We start from the raw sequence: 14494 nt of genomic DNA on the forward strand, positions 1-14494 counted from the left end.
TGAAAAATTTTAAGAATTCAAAGTCAACCTGATTATAACAATTCTGAGTAAACCTGAAGAATGTTGTTTATTTTTTTATTCATTTGTGTACCGCTAAAATTTTTAAGAAAAAAAAAATACTCAAAGCAGTTAGCAGCACATTAAAACATCAAATAAAACAATCCAGAATAGAACGTTACTGCAGAAAGTAAAACAGAAAGTATGCATTCAAAGCGACATTGAAATAAATCATCGCTAAAGGAGGTCAACTGCGGAATGCACATTTAACGCAGCAAAGTGAACAACAACAAATGATCTTAAACATTTCAAAATAAAACCTTACTGAAATGAGTCAAATATAAAATGCACATTTAAAACAGCATAATTAGCAAGAGGGGGAAAATAATACCATAAGTCTAGAACTTAATCTGCAGCTGTTGCTGCCAGTCTTGCCAACAGTGGTCCATGGTGGGTGGTAGCTGTGGAGGCTCAGTGACCTGAATCTGCATTAAGAGGCAGCCAAGGCAGCCACATGAAATTGCTCCGCTGGGCAGCTACCTGGGGAGGTGATGGCGACAGTACTACAGTGGTACCTCGGGTTAAGTATGTAATTCGTTCCGGAGGCCGGTTCTTAACCTGAAATTGTTCTTAACCTGAAGCACCACTTTAGCTAATGGGGCCTCCCTCTGTCACCGTGCCGCCGGAGCACAATTTCTGTTCTCATCCTGAAGCAAAGTTCTTAACCTGAAGCACTATTTCTGGGTTAGCGGAGTCTGTAACCTGAAGCATATGTAACCCGAGGTACCACTGTATTGGGTCTCTTGCTACCTTTATTGCCATTTGATAGATTTTCAGCTTTGTGCACAACTCGCCTACCCAAGCCCCACTCAGGGAAAATGACCCTCCATGGAACCAAAGTGAGCAGATTCTTCGAAAGCATTTTGGTGCTTGATAAAAACCTTTCTTTGTTTGTTTGTTTGAGCAAGCCTACCTAGGGATGCAGTTTTTAATACATTTTAGTACAATTGTTTTTGAAATACTGGTTTTATTCTATATCACATTTAATGGGTTATACTGAATGAGGTTTAGCTCAGCATTATCAGTTGCCTTTTATTTGCTTCTCTCTCCAACTCATTCCGCCGCCCCCACCGCCGCCCCATCCTTTTTATAGACTGAAGACTGGACGAGAGTTTGACTTTGAAGACTTGCTGTGAGGGGTGGGTGAACAGGATTTCTGAAAGGTTCTTGGGGTCTTAGCTGCTATGTGCCTTTTTAAGCCGTGGAGAGGCAGGGGCAGGAGGCAGAGAGATAAAAACCACAGCGTTTTCTTGCCAAAGGGCTATGACTCGGACAAATGAAGCAAGATCAGAAAAGTACAAAGGAGGCTACTAAGAAGTCAAGTATGGGATCTCCACAGAGTACGGGACGGCTGCAGCTGGAAGGTCAGAGGTCGGAACGTTGCAGACATCACTTTCCAAAAATTCCCATGAAGCTTCGCTGCAGAAAGTCTGTCCCTTTCCCATTTCTCATGTACAGATACCGAGGAAGCATTGCAAAAAACAAAAGGAGGAAAGAAAGCGCCCTTTATGTTCCACTCCGGGCCACGTTAATGCAATAAAACCAATTGGGATAATTACCCTCCCTTTCAGAGTCCTAACGGCAAAAAGGAGGAAGACGTGGCTGTCAATTAAAGCTGCTGACTGCAGCCCATTTTGAGCTTGATTTCAAACACATAGGAATGCAATAAATCCTTGGTTTACAGCATCATATCTAATGTGATTTCAGAGCTGGAGAGCCTGCAATGTCAAAATTCAAAGCAATTTGGAGAGCAGAGGAAGAGGGCTCATCTGACTTCTCAGCTAATCAAATTTCCACCTTTTCCAGTAAGTGCTTTTGCGAAGCTGCACAAAAGAATGGAAAACCCAAAAAAGTAACAAAGGGGTAGGGGAATTATATTTGAAAGTTTAACTTTGTGGAATAGCCTTCACAGGATCTGTCCACAGGCTGCAACCATAGAGCAGTTTTCCACCAGTACCTCCAACGGTGCCTGTGAAAGGTTTCTTGAGTTCCACCCAGAATTCATGGGCATCCAATGAACCTGCATGTTGAAAGATTCAGGACAAGAAAAAGGAAAAACTGCCTCACACAGTACATAGTTAAACTGTTGAACTTGTTCCCACAGGAAGAAGCGATGGCCACCAACTTAAAGGTAAAGGGACCCCTGACCATTAGGTCCAGTTGCAGACGACTCTGGGGTTGCGGCGCTCATCTTGCTTTATTGGCCGAGGGAGCCGGCGGACAGCTTCCGGGTCATGTGGCCAGCATGACTAAGCCGCTTCTGGCCAACCAGAGCAGCGCACAGAAACGCTGTTTACCTTCCCGTCGGAGCGGTACCTATTTTTTATCTACTTGCACTTTGACGTCCTTTCGAACTGCTAGGTTGGCAGGAGCAGGGACTGAGCAACGGGAGCTTACCCTGTTGCGGGGATTCGAACCGCCAACCTTCTGATCGGCAAGCCCTAGGCTATGTGGTTTAACCCACAGCACCACTGGCTTTAAAAGAGGACTGGACAAATTCATGAAGGATGAAAAGGCTATCAGTGGCTAACATGACACTTTCTCAACATTCTGAAGGTGGCCACAATCTTGGAGTCCCCTGCGACAGAGGCCATGGGCCTGCCCTTGGAAGAAAGGGGAGGATAAAATTAAATGAAATGAAAGATAAACAAGCAAATATAGTAAGAGTGAACTCACATTCTTAGCATAGGTCCTTCTGTACTCAAAATGACCCACAAGAGGAAGTCATTGAGGTGGGGGACTAGAAACACAGAAGATGGTAAGGAGATGGACTCTAAATGAAGGGAGTGACAGTTTAGTAAGGACAGGGCATTCTCAGCAGCCAGAGAATGATCAGCATGGGAAGGGGGCAGAATGGAAAACCAGGGAGGATGAAATGGAACAAAGTTTCCTGAAAGAAGACACAGCCAACTGACACCTAGGCAGGAGCACACGGCTCTGCAACATTCTGCTGCAGGGTCCACATGTTATAAAATCATATTGTGGGCTTCTCGAAAACCATTTTTTTGCTTGCCTTCCAAGGATGATGGAAGAGTAAGGGTGAAATGCAGTTAAGAGTGTACAGTGGTACTTTGGGTTACATATGCTTCAGGTTACATACGCTTCAGGTTACAGACTCCGCTAACCCAGAAATAGTGCTTCAGGTTAAGAACTTTGCTTCAGGGTGAGAACAGAAATCGGGCTCTAGCGGCGCTGCGGCAGCAGGAGGCCCCATTAGCTAAAGTGATGCTTCAGGTTAAGAACAGTTTCAGGTTAAGAACGGACCTCTGGAACGAATTAAGTACTTAACCCGAGGTACCACTATAGCAGGAAAGAGGCTGTTTCCTTCATTCCCTGCACCAAGAGCTTTTCATCCTGGCTGGAACAGACTACAGGGCTCGTTGGACCTTACTAGCCTGACCTAGCAAGACAATTCATCTCTGAGTCAGCTTCCAGTAACCTAGAGAAGAACTGGTGTGGATTTGGCCATGAGTTCAACAGCTGCCCCATTCTTCCCGAAAGCCCTCTTGCTCCTGGGACTGTTTTAACTTTACATAACCTGCCTGCACTGCACCAAATACACACACACACACACACACACACACACGTGTGTGTGTAGGATAAATATGAAGAATCACTGAAGATTCGTAACACCTGCAAGAAGGGAATTCTGTGCATTTATTTTAACCAAGTACGGTTGGCCTGCAGCTGCCTAAGACGTTCAGCTATGAATCTGGGAATATGTACAATTCACAGAGTGTCTCTCCCTGTCCTTAAAAGATCTGAGCTTTTGGTTATCCAGAGAGCCATAACTCTCCAGGTGTCTTCCGAGTGAGTTCTCAGTGAAACAGATGAAGCCCCAAGAGCAGCTTTTTATGTCTCACTTGTTGATATATAAGTAGCAGGCATCTGAGAGGGGGGAAGATGGAAAGGTCATTAAAGGGAGAGGGGATTTTAATCCAGGCTGGCGTGGATCAGTGATTGATGGCACCTCAGGCAGCGCCATGCCCCAAGTTATGTGTACAATCCCTTCTGGACTAGGATAACAAGGCTGACAGCCCACAGCACAGCGCAAGCTTAACGCGTGAAACCAGCATTTCCTCCCGGACCACACATGTGCACCTGTTGCAATGCTGCCTGCAGCTGAGGAATGGGCGGCAGTTAAACACAGACAGAGAAGGGGCTGTCGGTACTGCCACCAGCAGGGTGTGTTTCTGGTTGCATGGCACATGCACATACAACTCCAGCAGTGTGTGTGTGTGTTATTACATTTATATCCTATCTGCTTTCATCTAAGGAGCTCAAGGTGGCATACAAAGTTCTCCCCTCCTGCCAATTTAATCTTGTGAGGTAGGTTAGACCAAGAATGACTGGCCCAAGGTCACACGGCGAGCTTCATGGCAGGTCCAGCCCTCTAACCGCTATGCCGCACTAGCTCTCAAACCATTCTGGGAACTGTAGTTTGTTAAGAGTTGCTAGGAGGCGCCTATTCCCCCAATGCAGCTAAAATTCTCAATGTTCACAAGAGTGACTCTTATACCACTCTGTTAAACTGAACTGAGAGACAGCGACTGGCCCAAAATCAACCTTGAGCCTAGCCCCTTTGAGGAAACGGTGGGACAAAAATGCAATAAATACATTAAAAATAAATAAATACAGTGGTACCTCAGGTTAAGAACTTAATTTGTTCTGGAGGCCCTTTCTTAACCTGAAACTGTTCTTAACCTGAAGTACAACTTTAGCTAATGGGGCCTCCCACTGCCGCTGCGCGATTTCTGTTCTCATCCTGAAGCAAAGTTCTTAACCTGAGGTACTATTTCTGGGTTAGCGGAGTCTCTAACCTGAAGTGTCTGTAACCCAAGGTACCACTGTATGTGAATGGGCTAAATGAATTCCTGGTTTCCACAACAACACTGGAAATGTGCAGGATTTACTATTGAGAGCAACAAGTTGGGTTTTTTTTGTTTTTTGTTTTTTAAAGAGAATGGCAAAATGCTTCTGGTTCGATCCCTGTATGGGACAGCTGCATTGCAGGGGGCTGGACTAGATGATTCACAGGGTCCCTTCCAACTCTACAGTTCTATGACTCTATGATTCCATAGCACATTCTTAGTCCCGGCAGCTGGGAGACAGGCTGGAAAGTGTGGGGGCAATGACTACTGAAACCAGGTGCTGCAGTCAAGGAGGGGCTTTGGTTCCCAATGTGGGCAGTACCACCCCCATCCCTAGAGGAGGGGAGTGGGATTACCTTGCTGGGAAGTGCTCAGGGGCAAGAGGAGGTGTAAATGACTATCAGACTTCAACAAGCTAGTATCACTGGATCAAGTTCACCAGTTTTGCTGAATTCATTAAACGGAATAGTTTTAACTAGGATTGTGAATAGATGTGCAGTTAATTGTTACTGTTTTGAATTCTATCGTATTATTATCTTCTTTAGTGGGTTCTGCAAACCAGTGTTCTGGTTTATAGTGTGTGTGTGTGTCTGTGTGTGTAGTGTTTATAGGGCAGAGAGTCACTGGGGATGAGCTTATTGAATCAAGGGGGCAGTGGCCCAAGAGAATTTGGGTACCATTGGACCAGAGGTTTCCCCAGCTGGGAGTTACAAAGGAAGCTGCCTTCTACCAAGTTGGACCACTGATCCAGCTAGCTCCGTATTGTCTGCACTGAGTGTCATCAGCTCTACAGGGCTGCAGACTGGGAATCTCTCCCAGCTCTTCATGGAGATGCCAGGGACCTTCTACATGCAAAGCAGATGCTCTAACCACAGAGCCATGGCCATTTCCCCATGAATGAGGGCTTCCTTGAACCACCTCACGACAAGAACGTGTGTGTGTGTGTGTACACACATACATAATATACACATACAGGCCAATATGCACACACTGGCATTTCTCACCAACAACTTTGGGTCGTGAGGCTGCAGGATTTCAATTTGATGTTGGCTCCATAGGCAAAAAGACAACCACATTGTTTTGGGCGGAGACCTGTTTCTGCAAGCAAACCGGAACTGGCCAATTTGTTTGTTTGTTGCCTTGAGAGCAATTTCTCAAAAGGCAGTCAGGGCTGTTGCTTCCCCGCCTCCCCATCCCTACCTTCAAAAATAATGTTAGATGATTAAACCTTGGCTGAATGTAGCAGGTGCAGTTTTGTCTCATGCTTGAGGGGTCCCTTGATGCTGGAAGCAGAAAGCAGGGAGGGGAGTCTTGATGGGTTTTGCAGACCATGGAACCTCTTGGGATGATGCTGGTGGTGTCATGGCAGGGGCAAGGGGAGGAGATTACTGGATCAAGCCCCCTCCCCTTCTCCAGGAGGAAGGGAATTGGGAGATGGACAGCTCTGAAGGGGGGGGAGGTTATTTCCCTGTCTCGTTTTTTTTTAGTTGGAGAGACTAAATGCAAGAGGGAATCACAGAAAGCTGAGAGGCTCCTTGAGATTCCCATTATCAACCCAGTATTGCAGGACAGAAAATCTTTAACCCCTTAACTGCCTAGTGTGCTGAAAACCTGTAGCCCCACAGGGCAGCCTAAACATGTAAGAAAAAGTGATAAGAAAAGGTGGTCATTTATTCTGCTGGGGTAAATGGAAGGTACAAAAAATTTCAGCTATACTGGAACATCACACAGATCTTGAGACCTAGGCCCTTTGCACGACAGTGTTCTTAAACTTTGAAAAATGCGAAGGAATTACTGTCTTCCCAAAGTGATTTTTAAATTTCAGCTCCACTTATAATGGAAAGCAGGCAGTAATCACCTACCAACGCACAGCCCTGGTTAATAGCTGAAGCCTGAGGTGAGATCTCATGTTAATCAAGCACTTCAATTAGCATTTAGTTAGGAGAGATTCAAATAAAAACCTCTCCCAAGCCCTCAGTTCACACTTGAGACTATACCCAAAGATTTGTTAGATTCAAGTAGGAATGGGAGGAGGGAGGCAGGGGGAGATTTGATTCAGTTTGTACTTAAAGGCGAACCAAGTTATTTTACACCATCTGAAACAATATGCAAACTGAAGCACAGTGATCTCTTGAAATTCTTACTTCTCCAAATTTTGCAATGCTGTTCTCCAGCCGAGTCATGTGGGGAGAAAAAAAAAATGCCCACCCTCCCGGCCACAAGGAGGAAATTCTTGCTCCCAACAAGGACTCCCCAGGAAACTGTCAACTTACAAGTCCAATGTATACTTGGAGCAAACAAATGCAAAATTAAACAAATATAAGATGTGGGGGAAATTCACTTACTGCTCCAAGCATGATTCTGAAGATAAGCCATCGATAGCCCCAGATGACTATGCGGGAAGGTGGAGTGCGTCTGGGCAACTGGGAAAGTGTCCAGAGAGGGCAGAGGAATATTCCTAAAAAACCTGTCTCCAGAAGCTGAGATTCCCATCCTAGAGGAGAAATAATGGGAGTTACACATTAGTTTGCTGGAGCACTAAGAGACAGTTCACCTGCAACATGCAGCTTTATTGTCAGTTAAGCCTGTCTCTGTTAAGCCGAGAGATCGCAAAGTTTGGGCATAAGTGGAAGGAAATACCTCCCAAATTATGTAGCTTCCAAAGAGGTAGCCTGCTGCAGCAAAAACAAGAAAGGCTACTTTTTATCTCCTATCACAAGATACATTCATTTATTTAGAAGCATTTACAAACCACTTAGCATTTCAAACATCTCTTTTAAATAGTTTGAAAAACAAACAATATAACATTAAAACAAAAACCGCAAAATAATACCAATAAAACAGTAGTTACAGATGAAGCAAAAATTTGGGAGATCTAAGCAGATAAAACAGGATCCAATCTTATAGGACAAGAAAAGCTTGGGCAAAAAAACAGCGCCTTTGGAGGACACCTAAAGCAACTTATAGCTGCTGCTTCACATATGGAAGAGGAAAGGGTTAGGCAACAGCAGAAAATGTCTGTTTTTGGGTCACTGCCCTACGATGGGCATGTGGGGCATGCTGCCAACAGCAGAATTTCCCCAGATGACCTAAGTCAATGGTTCCCAAAAAATTTCGCCTGCTTGGTCCCATAGATTCATCTTCAGTGACCCCTACTCTATAAATAACATTATTCAGAATAAAGGTTTGCACAACCCACTAAGGAAGATAATAACACAATACAGTTCAAAACAGAAACAATTAATTGCACGTTTATTCAAAAACCAATTAAAACTATTTAGTTTAATTAATTCCACAACACTGATGAGTTTGCTCCAGTGGCACAAGCTTCTCTGATTGACATCCGCAGCTCTAGCACCCCCCTGCTGATCCCATTGGAATCATAGCATCCCTTAGGTCAGAGGTTCTCAACCTGTGGGTCCCCAGATGTTGTTGGACTACAACTCCCATCATCCCTGAGCTCTGACCTTGCTAGCTAGGGGTGATAGGAGTTGTAGTTCAACAACATCTGGGGACCCACATGTTGAGAAAGGCTGCCTTAAGTAATCTCATTGCCACCCAAGGGGTGGTACCAGCCACTTTGGGAACCACTGACGTAGAGTAATATAATAATAATTAATAATAATAAATTATTATTTATACCCCGCCCATCTGGCTGAGTTTCCCCGGCCACTGGGATAGTCTTGCCCTGGGATATTCTTTCCAGTCACCCACCAAAGTCCCCTGCTTATCAAATGTGTTAGAGAGGTAGAATTCCATCCCATGTCATACAAAGTTACAATATTTGCATTTTATTTCCCTTCCAGCTCCAGCAAAACACACACAACATAAAATATCCAAATGATTATTAAGAAAAGGAGGGAGGGGACATAAAAGAGTTTACACTGATGAAAAAAGACTTTTATAGAAGGGCCTTCACTCTGATTAGTTATTAGTGGGAGTTCTTTGTTCTCTGCTCTGTACTTGTTTAAAATTGCTCTGTACTTGTTTAAAATTCGATAAAAGATATATTAAAAGACAAAATAAGAGGGTCTGCCCTGTTACTATTTCAGCGTGAGCAAAACAACTAAGTCACAGGTTGAACAAAAAGACATACATCTCAGTAAAGTAAATGTGACAGAAATAATAAACAACCCAATTACTATGTATCAGTTAAATGAATTCCACGAATTAAATGAACAACATACATATATCAGTAAAAAAGGTATATAAATAGCAATAGATTAAATTCCATATATGAATAAGGTTTGTCCTTATTTGTATGTACACATTCCAAAAAAGTGAATTTTTGACATATTAATTCTACTGCTGGTTTTAATATTTATTCTACAGTCGCTTAGAACTTGTACAAAAATATTAACCCTCCTGTTGGTTAAAATATTAATCTTACTGTTGTTTGGAACTTGAAGGGCCGCCTTAGGCAAATATATAATGGGAGAAATAAGTACACCCTTGCTGAAGCAAGATTATTCCATAAACAAGAACCTTCCCAATTTACACACGCTGGAGACAATTTTAGCTCACAAACTCTGCTGAGTATCCTTCACCTATACTTAAGTCAGTGTTTCCTAAATTCCTGACAGCAGAGAGAGAGAAACATTCTGAATTGAAACTGGAAGAATGATTCACATATATATCCCCCCTTCTCAAAAGTAAACCTATTGCCTGTCCTCAGAGCCCACTGACTGGGTCTCCCAAATACATCAGGGCAAGCACAGAAAAGGAATTCATCCAGAGTTGCAAGAGGAAGCTTGGCACAGGGAAGAGTGAACGAATGAACCAGGTTGCTTCTGATACAGGTATCACTGCTGTTATAAAGGTGGCCGGGGCAGAGCAATGAATCATACAGAGATGCAGCAGGCAGCCTCCTGGTGGGAAGGGACTGAAGCTCACAGAAGCTTTTATTTATGAATTACGGGACATGCAAGCAGGTCTCTCAAAACACATTAGGGTGCCTGCTGCTGTGTTTTGGGAATCACGGCATCGCATAATTAAAGGGCTGTTGAATAACTGAAAATGTGCAGATCTTGATCTCATGATGAGCAAGACTATTTTCTGAATATTGAAGGAAAGCAAAAAATAACCATGAATGGAACAGCCTTTTTGTTCTGCTAACTGTAGACCCAACAATTCCCTTCAATTAAAACTTAATGACTGTTTTCCCCTTCATGATTGAGCTTTGATTATAAAAAGGGGGGGTTCTCATTTTCTCTGCACACATCCTGTGGTTTCTAGGAGATAACACTCACTGCCAAAGCCAGCACTTTTTGTGGAGCAGAACGCAGATCTGCAGTTGCAAAAGCAGCTGCATCAGAAAGGCGAGGGGAGACGGCAGAGCTTGAAAGGTTAATTGTTCCTGATGGCGGCCACAAATAGCAGTTATGGGCTCTGAACTGGCACCCGAAGGGTAGTATATCTCACTTGATTCAGCCCGAACAAGAACCCCAGTGTTATCAGGGCTTTCACATGCTAATTATCACAACCCTATTCCAGAAAAAACAACTGGGTCCACTGGATCACCACCCAACAGTGCATTATCCCCCCCACCCCAATTCTTCAACAGGGATCCTGCAGGCCACATCAGCCCCCTACCTCATTCTCTCTCCCCCACCCACATCACCCAGCACCATTGCCCCATTCATTTTCTTCTCAGCTGCCCTAGCTCCAACCATCACACTCCCTTTTGTCTGTGCTAAACACACATCTGTATTAAGAGGAAGTCACAGGTGGGGAGTCTCTGGCCAAATGTCAGGTCTCTTTATCTGGCTCTTTTGGACTCTGCCCAGGCCATGTCCTTCACGGGCCCTGCTCTGCACATTCTTGCCTGGCTGGACTGCAATCATGCCTCTTGTTGGATGGAGAACTATTGATTCTGTGTAAGCAGAAGCTGCTGTGTGTGGCTGGACATTAGCCTATAGCGTAAAGAGAACAGCCAACTGTTTCACCTGGCCCCACCTGCAACTGGTATGCGGCCCTCGGAAGGTTGCTAACAGGCCCTTGGATGTAAAGGAGCAGTGTGTTATCAGCACATTGATGACAACGTACTCCAAAACTCTGGATAACCCAACTCAGCAGTTTCATGAGGGATATAACCGAACCTTGAGGAACCCCACACTGAAGGCTCTGTGGGGCCGAAGAACACTCCCCAAGTATGACTTTCTAGAAACAACCATCCAATTAGGACCAGAGCCACCTCCAAGCAATGCCACCCACCCCTAGCTCCAACAGCTGCTCCAGAAGTATACCATGGTCGATGGTATTGAAGGCCACTGAGAGACTGAGGAGAATTAACAGGGACACATTTACCCTGTCTCTCCCAACAGAGGCCATCATACAGGGTAACCAAAGCAGTTTCTGTGCCAAAACCAGCCCAAAGCTACAACTGAAATACATCTAGAAAATCAGATTCCTCCAAGAGCACATGGATCTGGTTCACGGCCACCTGCCCAAGAACCTTGCCCAAGAAGGATTGGCAACTGGCCAGTAGTTACCTTTGATTTTCCAAATGTAGGGAGGTCTTCTTAAAGAGTGGTTTTACCATTGCCTCTTTCAACCCCGTCCCACAAGGGGGCATGAATCATCTCCCTGGCCCAGCTAGTTATCCCCTTTCTAATTTTGATGAGCCAAGAGGAGCAAGGGTCCAGAGCGCATGTGGTCATCCTGGCCAATCCAAGCATCTTGTCCATATCCTCAAGCCTCATCCAACACAACAGGACTAGACAGTGCTCTGGACACCCCTTGAGATTCGTCTGATGTAAGAGAAGAGTGAAGATGCCAGTGGATACAAGCGGTTTAATCCTCAAAACACTTTGCAAACAACTCACAGTGAGCTACCATCAGTTCTGCCACCTTCGGGCCAGACTCTAAGAGGCCCCACACAACCCAGAAAAGCTCTGCCAGATGACACAATGAGGATACAATGGAGGCCGTATGTGTTCTTTGCTGCCTTCACTGCCACTAAGTAGGCTTGATGATGAGCCCTCACCAGTGTTCGATTGCATTCAACCAGAGTTTTCCTCTACTCACTTTTGAGCTGCCTGGCTGCTTGTATCCACACCCTAAGCTCTGGAGTGCTATTGCACTGAAGCCCCATACTGGCAGGTGCTCATGTGAGTTTTAATTTAAAACACCTGGCAGGTTCTCAAAAGCTGACATATATCCTTCTTAAAGTGCAGTGCCCAGAACAGGACACAGTACATCAGAGGAGATCCAACCAGCATGGAACAAATGGAAGAACCGCTTCTTGTGACTTGGAAACTCTGGTCCCAGTAATACCCACTAAAACTTCATTAGCCTTTTTCTGCAGCCAGGTCATACTGCATTCAGCATCACAGAAGAACAACCCTGTTTGAATACCACCTGGAAGAGGATTTGCAGCAGCCCTGAGAGTCACCAAAAGCACCAGCGTAAGACGCACGGAAGAGCAGGCCTCTGTTCCAACGTGAAAAACAAGGAGTGCCTCCAAATGGTATTCCCATCAAGTACTTGTGAACCGCTCTTCATACTGAAGATGGGGGCCCAATAGGTGCAATTCTGAAATGTGTGTCTGTGTCAACTGGGGGCGGGGAGACCTCAATGGAGCCTCCAAAACCACAAGACCACACAGCAGGCTCCTTCGCTTCCCCTTCCTTTTTCTTGGATCCCAGCTGCTGGCAGGGGCTCACCCACTAGATTTTAATTTGTACCTGGCACAACACACACCCTTAGGCATTTTATTACTATTACTATATCAGGCAGGGGAGGAAGGGACCCCAAACTCAGTAAGGGAAAAGGGGGGAGTACAGCTTAGAATTTCACCCGATGTACCAGAATGCCTAATGGCCTGGAATTCTCTGCATGGAAATTTATGGGGGGCTTTTTGGCCTAGAAGGCTGATCTCCCCCACCCCTCCTGGTGCACCTGCCAGGCTTCTTCCAGAGCTGAATTCCTGGCACTGCCATCTTCTGGGGATGGTTCCAACATCCCAATCTCGTTTTAAAATGTGCCAGGATTTATTTATTGAGGTGGATAATTCCATCATGCAGCTGGAAAGGGCTTGGAAGGAGGGGTGAAGAGAATCTTATTGATGAGCCAGCCTGGAGTAAACAGAGCTCCCCCAGCTGTTAAAAAAACACAAAATAAATTCTTAAGTTACCCACTGACACCAGCAACAGCTGAGACAGTGATCAACAGTGTTTAATGGTCAGTGAGGCCACAGAGAACCATCGTTTCAAAATATTCAACGGACTGGGCAGCCCCCAGTTTGGAAAATGTCTTTTATTTTTAATAATTTTATTGATTTTAAAAAATTAATGCCCCCTTAACAAAAAATTCTCAAGGTATACTGTGAAAATACACCATAGGAATACACAGTCTGCAGTCTGAAGTGTAGAATATGATTTAACCCAGAACAAACAAAAAATGTCTGGATGTCTGTGAAAATTCAGGATTGTTTTCCTTATTCGTATAATCAATAAAACAGCACCAGCCAGTTATAAATGAGTTTGTGTGTCTCTGTCCTTCAGCTGGTCATATTTTGCTGCTCTTTCAGCCTTTGGTCAACAATGGCTACTGCTAACTGGGCAGTATTTTTACAGATTTGGGTATCACTCTAATAGTCCTCTTCTTCCCCACAAATTTGTCTCACCTCCTTTCACAGCCATTAGCCTAAGGAAAACAGAAATCTATCTTTCACAATAATAAATGGAAAACCCAACTTCAATATAACAGGTGAGGAAGGGATTCCATTTTCCTACTTCTATAGTGAGATTACCTTACAGAAGCCAGCGGGAAACAGATTTCCCCTCCTGAACCCTGCTGAAGTAGCACAAGCACCCATCACCAGACCCAGATTTTTCCACAATGAATCAAGCAGGCCCGAGGTCTGGACATGAAGCTGGGAGATATGGCATCACAGCTTGCTAGCAATTTACAAGCAAACACTGGAGAACGGTCATAGTTCAGAGGCACAGTACACACTTTGCATGCAGAAGGTCTCCAGTGGCACTACTGAGTTAGATGAGCCAATGTTCTGACCCAATATGAGGCAGCTTCAAAACACACACACACACACACACACACACACACACCCTTCTAAGCATTAAAACAAACCTCCCAAAAGTATCATACCTCAATATATTGGTCTAAATATCAGCTGGGAGCCAACAGAAGGAAAACAGAGCAGTCAGGCACCAGCAATGAAAATGAACACTCCGCCATCTTGACAGAGCATATTGGCAATAGAAGTCCCACGTACGATTCTGTGACATTTGGGGAGCTTTTATAAAGGGAAACCACAATCACACATAAAATTTTTCCCCGTTAAGGATACCCCTTCTGGGCTCCGCTGTGCCCTCACCCAGCCACTCCCGCCCCACTGCCCAGCGGCCCTCTCTGCATACTGATACTTCTGGGAACGAAAGGGTCGCATTGTTGACCCACCTGCTCCCGTTTTCTTTTGGTTGGGTCTCGTCAAATTTCAGCAGCTGCAAGGGCAGGACAATGAGCGCTACTGTTATCTAGGCGGAGGGAATGGATGCAATTTAAGATGGAATAAAATAAAAAATGGCACGGATTTCAACGGCTGC

At 44.8% G+C, this 14494-nt stretch overlaps 1 protein-coding gene across 1 annotated transcript in view; it reads right to left on the reverse strand.

The window, feature by feature from the left end:
* The window catches only part of LMF1 (lipase maturation factor 1), a 160555-nt gene that overhangs the window by 109851 nt on the left and 36210 nt on the right, over positions 1–14494 (reverse strand). Inside the window, exon 4 of the mRNA XM_053364122.1 lies at positions 7274–7422. Coding sequence (XP_053220097.1) covers positions 7274–7422 — 149 coding nt within the window. The remainder of the gene's footprint in view (positions 1–7273; positions 7423–14494) is intronic.

The sequence above is a fragment of the Podarcis raffonei genome, chromosome 14 (genome assembly GCF_027172205.1).
Source record: "Podarcis raffonei isolate rPodRaf1 chromosome 14, rPodRaf1.pri, whole genome shotgun sequence".
Taxonomy (NCBI): domain Eukaryota; kingdom Metazoa; phylum Chordata; class Lepidosauria; order Squamata; family Lacertidae; genus Podarcis; species Podarcis raffonei.